The 9,151-nt window shown below is 46.3% G+C and overlaps 1 protein-coding gene across 1 annotated transcript; it reads left to right on the top strand.

The window, feature by feature from the left end:
* Positions 1-2,096: 2,096 nt before the first annotated feature.
* Positions 2,097-9,151, top strand: LOC4334382 (probable aldehyde oxidase 2). Its single transcript, NM_001418757.1, has 10 exons — positions 2,097-2,430; positions 3,415-5,091; positions 5,253-5,515; positions 5,641-5,850; positions 6,231-6,449; positions 6,771-7,724; positions 8,038-8,133; positions 8,270-8,368; positions 8,500-8,689; positions 8,772-9,151. The coding sequence occupies exons 1-10, from the start codon at positions 2,280-2,282 to the stop codon at positions 8,978-8,980; spliced, it is 4,068 nt and encodes a 1,355-aa protein (NP_001405686.1). The 5' UTR covers positions 2,097-2,279; the 3' UTR covers positions 8,981-9,151.

The raw sequence follows: 9,151 nt of genomic DNA, 5'->3' as shown, positions 1-9,151 counted from the left end.
AATCGAATTGTGGCCAAACATGCCTACGAGGCCCAATAAGCCCAGTAACATAAACCCTAATCCTACCCTATCTCTCACTGCTTGCCTCACGCGTCACGCCCCTCACCCCCTCCTCAACGCTGCATTCCTCCCCATCCACCACGCGTTCGCGCTCACCGCCGCTCGGCCTCTGCCTCCACTGCACCGCTTCCACCCTCCGCCTCCAACCTCCACCGTGTCGGCGCCGCCTCCAGCCAGGACGCCTCCGCCTCGGCACCGCCCTTTCACCTGTCATGGCGGAAGAAATCGTGCTCCCTCCGATGACCCTGCTGCGCCGGAGACCTAGATGGCTGAGGAGGCCGGTCGAGGATGAAAGCGACCATGGGAGATCAACGGGATCTAGAGCTTCAGGTGGATCGACGGGATCCAAGTCATGGCAAGATCGATTTGTTTTGATTTGCTTCTTCTTTTTTCTGAATCATGCTCTAGTGGCATCATATTGTAGTTCTTTATCCGAGTTGCTTCGATTCATCGATCTTGTATGGAGTATTTTTTTTGTGATTAATTTTTTTTGCTGTTTAAACTGTTGTTATGGTTAGTTTGGTCTATGACCAAGACCGAACCGAACCGAACTAACCGAAGACCGAAGTGTTCGGTCTTGAGTTTTCTTGAACACCGGTCGGTCTTATGATTCGGAAGACCAAATTTTCCAAAAGATCGAGGAACCGAACCGAACTTTTCGGTTAGACCGAATGCCCACCCCTAGCTCCACCTCTTCTACAATTGGTGTTCAGCCAAACAGTTTCAGCTCCATCTAAAATGGGAGCGGAGCTGGGTGGAATTCTGTCACAAAATGAACTAGAGAGATGGAAATGGGTTTCGGCAGCTCCACAACTCCACTCCAGACCCAACTCCTGAAGCTAAATTTAGGAGTTGAAGCTTTACCAAACAGGCCCGTAGTAGTACGGTAGCATCACGCAGGCGTTGGACTTTGGGGGATAGGGGCTGTTAGTTCCCATCCATACATGGTCACCATTTGTTAATAAAAATATTAATTAAAATGAAATTATTAGCCATACCTTAACAGGAAAAAGAAAATACTAGCACACTTTTTAAATCATTGACGCGTGAAAACTAACTTGTTAAAAAGGCTATATTGTCGTAATGGTTTTGCTATTTCACTTACAATAGATTTTTTGGGCTCCTGCTTTTTTACCTTTCATCCATATATAGGATCTTGCACATCAAGATTCATGTTCCTGAAGACCCAATTTACAGTTACAGTGCACTTAAATATAACTGTTTTTTTAATTTATGATTTTTGATATATTGTCTTTTTTTATTTCATTCAAAACAAATATATCCCTTGATGGAAAATTCTGTAAGATTTAAACTACAAATCTACTATTGAAAGATCAATACCTTGTTATAATTGTGGTTAGTTTCAACCAATAACTATTCAAATTAATCGAACTTATCTAACACTAGTATACACTCCGTCCGTTTCAGGTTACAAGATGTTTTGACAAATTGCTTTAACTTTGATCAAGTTTGTAGAGAAAAATAGTAATGTTTTTAACTCAAGTCAAATTTATTATGAAAATATATTCAATTATTGATTTGATAAAACTAATTTAGTATTATAAATATTATTATTTTTTCTATAAACTTAGTTAAAATTTAAACAGTTTGACTTTAATCAAAGTTAAAATGGTCTTATAACCTAAAACGGGGGAACAATATAGACGTGTATAGACGTAGTAGAGTTTAAAAAAACATAGACGTAGGGTGTGTTCGAGGAGAAGAGGATTAAAAAGATTAGAAAGATACACAAAACGAGGTGAGCCATTAGCTCATGATTAATTGAGTATTAACTATTTTAAATTTCAAAAATAGATTAATATGATTTTTTTAAAGTAACTTTCCTATAATTTTTTTTTGAAAAAACGTACTGTTTAGTAGTTTAAAAAGCGTACGCGTGGAAAACGAGACTCAATCTCCCCAGTCTACCCGAACGAACGATGCCGTAGTTAACCGTGGTAAAGTTTGACTTAGTAGTGTATTAACCAAACGCTAATAATAAGTACAGCGGCGTCAGCGAGTACGCACGCACGCGCATGCTGCGCCCCCACTCCAGTGGAGGAGTACTCCACTAGGCGGCCACTCCTGTTGACGCCGAGTATAAACAAAACCCAAAAGCGGCGAGAGCAACCAAAGCCCAAGTTTGTGGGGGGCAATAGCTCCCGTCGTCTCTCGCCGTCTCGTCACACGAGGAGGAAGAGGTCGATCGATCGATCGAGATGGGGTCAGAGGCGGCGGCGGCGAGGCCGGTGGTGGTGACGGTGAACGGGGAGAGGTACGAGGCGGTGGGGGTCGACCCGTCGACGACGCTGCTCGAGTTCCTCCGCACGCGGACCCCCGTCCGGGGCCCCAAGCTCGGCTGCGGCGAAGGTGAGAGCTACCACCACCATGCATGTCGGCGCTGCCATCTCTCTCCCTTCTCGATCTTCTTCTCCTTTCTCGTGGGAATCTTGAGCTATACTGGTCAAATCCATTCCATTTGTTCATTCCTTTCTTAGTCTGTCCAGTTTCTAGTCTGTTTTGACGGTCAAGTGATTGAGTCTGCGTGTAGTTTTTCTCGCCAGGTAAAATCTCCATGTATAGTTAAGTAGTACTATTACTGTTTTATTTGGTGTTTTCCGGATGTGGCCACAGAATTAGTACTGTTTTTTTTAGCACCATTTAGCTCACCTGATCGCTGGAGTACACTAGTATTGTGCTGATGTACAGTATTTCACAGCATGAGAAAACTAGTGGAGTACTACAAAACATGTCCTCCAGGAAGAGGAAATTAACTGTACGTAAGTACATATCGCGCAGAATAGTGTAGCAATAAATTAATTAGAACAAACCAAGAAGAAGGTGCCCAGTAGCTTACTGGATTATCGTGTTATTTGCAGTTGTTGGAGCGAAGTAGCTAGCGACAGCGCCATCTCAATTCTAAAACGAATCATCCAGCTTTCCGCCTGCAAATTGTTTTTTTTTTTTGTTTTTCTTTTGTCCTTTTTCTATAGGTATCACTATCAGGTAGCAAGTATATATGCAACTACTATAACAGTTCTCAATTCTGGATACTTCCAGCTTTTCTCCTTAAATTTAATCCATAAAGCTGAGTGGTCCGTTTTCCACAATGCTTTTCCTGAGATAATGAGAAAATGATTTTCTTTGAATTCACAAAAGTTAACAGACACCTCATCAGTGACTGACATGACAGTTCATCAGTAATCAGATGATGTTTCTGCATCAGCAACAGTGCGCAATACAAGCAGTTGCAATCAGTAGACCTAAGGATTTCTACTGTACTAAGTAACAGTGATGGTAATTATCAATTAGACAGTACGAATAACTTACTGAGGATATCATTTTTTTTTTCAGGTGGATGCGGCGCATGCGTGGTCGTCGTTTCCAAGTACGACGCCGTCGCCGACGAGGTGACCGAGTTCTCGGCGAGCTCCTGCCTGACGCTGCTCGGCAGCCTGCACCACTGCGCGGTCACCACCAGCGAGGGCATCGGCAACTCCAGGGATGGCTTCCACGCCGTGCAGCGGCGGCTCTCCGGCTTCCACGCCTCGCAGTGCGGCTTCTGCACCCCGGGCATGTGCATGTCCATCTACTCCGCGCTCGCCAAGGCCGACAGGTGCTCGTCCCGTCCCTCGCCGCCGCCGGGGTTCTCCAAGCTCACCGCCGCTGAGGCCGAGAAGGCCGTCTCCGGCAACCTGTGCCGCTGCACCGGCTACAGGCCCATCGTCGACGCGTGCAAGAGCTTCGCCGCCGACGTCGACCTCGAGGACCTTGGCCTCAACGCCTTCTGGAAGAAAGGCGCCGACGACGAGCGCGCTGACGTCGGCAAGCTGCCTGCATACTCTGGTGGCGCCGCCGTCTGTACGTTCCCGGAGTTCCTCAAGTCGGAGATAAGGTCATCCATGGGTCAAGCGAATGGTGGCGCTCCGGCGGTGGCGGTCACCGGAGACGGCTGGTTCCACCCCAAGAGCGTCGAGGAGTTCCACAGGTTGTTTGACTCTAACCTGTTCGACGAAAGGTCTGTGAAGATTGTGGCATCGAACACCGGCTCCGGAGTGTACAAGGATCAAGACCTCCATGACAAGTACATCAACATCTCGCAGATTCTGGAACTCTCAGCCATCAATAGAAGCAGCAAGGGCGTCGAGATCGGAGCTGTCGTGTCTATCTCCAAAGCCATTGAGATATTGTCGGATGGAGGCGCAGTGTTCAGAAAGATTGCCGATCACCTGAGCAAAGTGGCCTCGTCGTTCGTCCAGAACACGGCGACCATTGGAGGCAACATCATCATGGCGCAGAGGCTGTCTTTCCCGTCGGACATCGCAACGGTTCTTCTCGCTGCAGGATCAACTGTCACCATCCAGGTGGCCGCCAAGAGGATGTGCATCACTCTGGAGGAGTTCTTGAAGCAGCCTCCATGTGATTCCAGGACGTTGTTGGTCAGCATCTCTATCCCGGATTGGGGTTCAGATGATGGCATCACCTTTGAGTCGTTTCGTGCGGCTCCTCGTCCACTTGGCAATGCTGTGTCATATGTTAATTCTGCATTCTTGGCAAGAAGTTCAGTGGATGGATCATCAGGGAGCCATCTCATTGAGGATGTTTGCTTGGCATTTGGCGCCTTCGGGGCCGAACACGCCATCAGAGCTAGGGAGGTTGAGGAGTTCTTGAAGGGAAAATTGGTTAGTGCACCAGTGATACTTGAAGCAGTTCGGCTTCTTAAAGGTGTTGTTTCACCAGCTGAAGGCACAACACATCCTGAATACAGAGTCAGCTTGGCCGTCAGTTATCTGTTCAGATTCCTGACTTCCCTTGCTAATGGCTTGGATGAGCCTGAAAATGCTAATGTTCCCAATGGTTCATGTACTAATGGAACCGCAAACGGTAGCGCTAATTCCTCTCCGGAGAAGCACTCAAATGTTGACAGCTCTGATTTGCCAATAAAATCAAGGCAAGAGATGGTTTTCTCTGATGAATACAAACCTGTTGGAAAGCCGATCGAGAAAACCGGAGCAGAGCTCCAAGCTTCTGGTACATACTCTCTCATCATAAATTCCTATTATCAATCCAAACTCACATGTTTTACTTTTAATTACTATTTCGAATACTACAATCTAAATTCGTGCTACCCATGTTAGAGCATCTTAGAGGCTTGGATTTTCATAGCCTGAACATCTGAACTTGATATGCAGGAGAGGCAGTGTATGTTGATGACATCCCTGCTCCGAAGGATTGCCTCTATGGAGCATTTATCTATAGCACACACCCTCACGCTCACATAAAAGATATAAACTTCAGATCATCTTTGGCTTCACAGAAGGTCATCACAGTTATCACTGCAAAGGACATTCCTACCGGTGGAGAAAATATTGGATCATGCTTCCCAATGCTTGGAGATGAAGCGCTTTTCGTTCATCCTGTTTCTGAATTTGCCGGCCAGAATATTGGTGTTGTGGTACTTACATCTAAACCACCTGAACTTTCTTTCAGATGAGGCATAACTAGTAATATGTCTGAATATTTAGAAATTTTGTGAATAAATTCGAGCTTACCATGTCATATTGCCTTGCTATCATTCAGATTGCTGAAACACAAAAGTATGCCTATATGGCGGCGAAGCAAGCTGTGATCGAATATAGTACCGAAAATCTTCAGCCACCAATTCTGACAATAGAAGATGCTGTCCAGCATAACAGCTACTTCCCAGTTCCCCCATTTTTAGCTCCTACGCCAATTGGTGACTTCAACCAAGCTATGTCTGAAGCTGATCACAAGATCATAGATGGGGAGGTATGTACTTAAACACTTTGAATATAATAGATACAGAAGTTATAGTCTCCTGAACTCATGACTTAATTAGGTACTCCCTCCGTTTCACAATGTAAGTCATTCTAGTATTTTCCATATTCATATTAATGCTAATGAATCTAGATAGATATATATGTCTAGATTCATTACCATCAATATGGATGTGGGAAATGCTAGAATGACTTACATTGTGAAACGGAGGAATTAGTTTAGTAGTAGAACAATTTTGATGCGCATTATCTATTGAACAGCAGGTGCTAAGAAAGAAAGGAGTAACCAAGATCGTAGAAGATTATTATAGTCAGAGTTCCTGACAACTTTACGAGAGATACTTACACCCGATTTCTATTTTTTTGTTACAGGTGAAACTTGAATCCCAGTACTATTTCTACATGGAGACACAGACGGCCTTAGCTATCCCTGATGAAGATAACTGTATAACCCTCTATGTGTCGGCGCAACTACCTGAGATTACTCAAAATACTGTTGCGAGGTGCCTTGGCATTCCATATCACAATGTCCGTATCATCACGAGAAGAGTTGGAGGAGGTTTTGGTGGAAAGGCAATGAAAGCAATACATGTGAGCATCTGACTATGATGATTTGCATTTGCAGAACAATTATATTCTTGAACTGGTGGAATTTCTCGTCTAACTCTGTAGTTATTCGTACTACAATGCATATGCTTTTGTTTAACAATTATAATAGTAGTACAATAGTATTTCATAACTAAAAATATTGTGAGAACTTAATACATATTTCATTGTTGTAGGCTATTTTAGAATGTGAACCAACCATGGACGGTTTAAATCTCTGTTTGATAACGTCATTAGCTTGAAATTACAAACTGTTTGGAATGCAGAATGATCTTGATATGACCAGAAGTACCTGTTGCTTGACAGGTTGCCGCTGCATGTGCTGTCGCCGCATTCAAGCTGCGGCGTCCGGTTCGAATGTACCTCGATCGCAAGACAGACATGATCATGGCGGGAGGGCGGCATCCGATGAAGGTAAAGTACTCCGTCGGTTTCAAGTCCGACGGCAAGATCACGGGTCTGCACTTTGATCTTGGAATGAACGGCGGAATATCGCCGGATTGCAGCCCGGTGTTGCCAGTCGCCATTGTCGGGGCTCTGAAGAAGTACAACTGGGGCGCTCTCTCCTTCGACATCAAGGTCTGCAAGACGAACGTCTCGTCGAAGTCGGCGATGCGGGCTCCCGGCGACGCGCAGGGCTCGTTCATCGCCGAGGCCATCGTCGAACACATCGCGTCCACTCTCTCAGTGGACACGAACGCCATCAGGAGGAAGAACCTCCACGACTTCGAGAGCCTCAAGGTGTTTTATGGGAATAGCGCCGGTGATCCTTCGACGTACAGTCTCGTCACCATCTTCGACAAGCTGGCCTCGTCGCCGGAGTACCAGCAGAGGGCCGCCATGGTCGAGCACTTCAACGCCGGCAACAGGTGGAAGAAGCGGGGCATTTCTTGCGTGCCGATCACCTACGACGTGAGGCTCCGGCCAACTCCGGGGAAGGTGTCCATCATGAACGACGGCTCCATCGCCGTTGAGGTCGGCGGCGTCGAGATCGGGCAGGGGCTGTGGACGAAAGTGAAGCAGATGACAGCGTTCGCGCTGGGCCAGCTCTGCGATGATGGCGGCGAGGGCCTCATCGACAAGGTCCGTGTCATCCAGGCCGACACCCTGAGCATGATCCAGGGAGGCTTCACCGGTGGGAGCACGACCTCCGAGACTAGCTGCGAGGCTGTTCGGAAGTCGTGCGCCGCCCTCGTGGAGAGGTTGAAGCCCATCAAAGAGAAGGCTGGCACGCCACCATGGAAATCCCTTATTGCCCAGGTAAATTCTTGTTTGAGTTTTCTCGTCCTTAAAAAAACTACTTCCTCCGTTTCACAATGTAAGTCATTTTAACATTGTCCATATTCATATTAATATTAATAAATCTAGATAGATATATTTGTCTAAATTCATTAACATCAATATGAATGTGGGAAATGCTAATATGACTTATATTGTGAAACGGAGGGAGTAATAACTTTTTCAGTAAACTGCAAGCATCAGTAAGGAAATCTTGTTTTCTGAAAGATCATTGTGTCTGACAGCGTTGTAAATTTACAAATTTGTGATGGCATTTGCTCGTTCTCGCTTTCAGGCAAGCATGGCGAGTGTGAAGCTGACAGAGCACGCGTACTGGACGCCTGACCCCACGTTCACTAGCTACTTGAACTATGGAGCTGCAATTAGTGAGGTACACACTAAAGATACCCAGATACAAATTACAACAGAAGCTCTGAAAATGCATTTGCCGAGCCAATTTGCTGAGCTTGATCTCCTTCTCAAAGCTAATGCATTGTCCATCCAAAATCTGCACATGAACACTCCAGGTGGAAGTCGATGTGCTGACGGGAGAAACCACCATCCTGAGGAGCGACCTCGTGTACGACTGTGGGCAGAGCCTGAATCCTGCTGTGGACTTGGGCCAGGTCAGTCAATCTACTAAATTACCTTCAAAATATCAGTTGCATCTGCAATTCTGCGCGTTGCAAAATCATTGCAAGAATGAGATGTAAATTATATGTGATCTGAATGTGCAATCGTTGTTTTTTGTGATCAGGTGGAAGGCGCATTCGTGCAAGGGATCGGCTTCTTCACGAACGAGGAGTACACGACCAACTCCGATGGGCTGGTCATCAACGACGGCACGTGGACGTACAAGATCCCCACCGTGGACACCATCCCCAAGCAGTTCAACGTCGAGCTCATCAACAGCGCCCGCGATCACAAGCGCGTCCTCTCCTCCAAAGGTGAAAATCTCTTCTTCGTTTGCTCCTTTTTTTTTTCTCAAATCTGAATTCTGATATTGTTGCTGTCCTTCATGGCATGCAGCGTCCGGTGAGCCGCCGCTGCTGCTGGCGTCGTCGGTGCACTGCGCGATGAGGGAGGCGATCAGGGCGGCCAGGAAGGAGTTCGCCGGCGCCGGAGGCTCGCCGCTGACGTTCCAGATGGACGTGCCGGCGACGATGCCGATCGTCAAGGAGCTCTGCGGCCTTGACGTCGTGGAGAGATATCTCGAGAGCTTTGCTGCCAAAGCCTAGAGATAGAAGGGTTCTTTGGCTTAGCTTTGTATAAACACCAACAATAATCTGCGCCTGGATTTGTGTTGATGTGGTATATATGTACAGAACAAAAGGTGTTTTTTTGGGAAAAATAAAATCATATGGATGGTATTGTTCTATCATGTCTCATGGAGTCATGCTATCCAAATG

Source organism: Oryza sativa, chromosome 3, assembly GCF_034140825.1.
Source record: "Oryza sativa Japonica Group chromosome 3, ASM3414082v1".
NCBI classification, from domain to species: Eukaryota; Viridiplantae; Streptophyta; class Magnoliopsida; order Poales; family Poaceae; genus Oryza; species Oryza sativa.
This window is presented reverse-complemented; position numbering and strand designations above follow the sequence as displayed.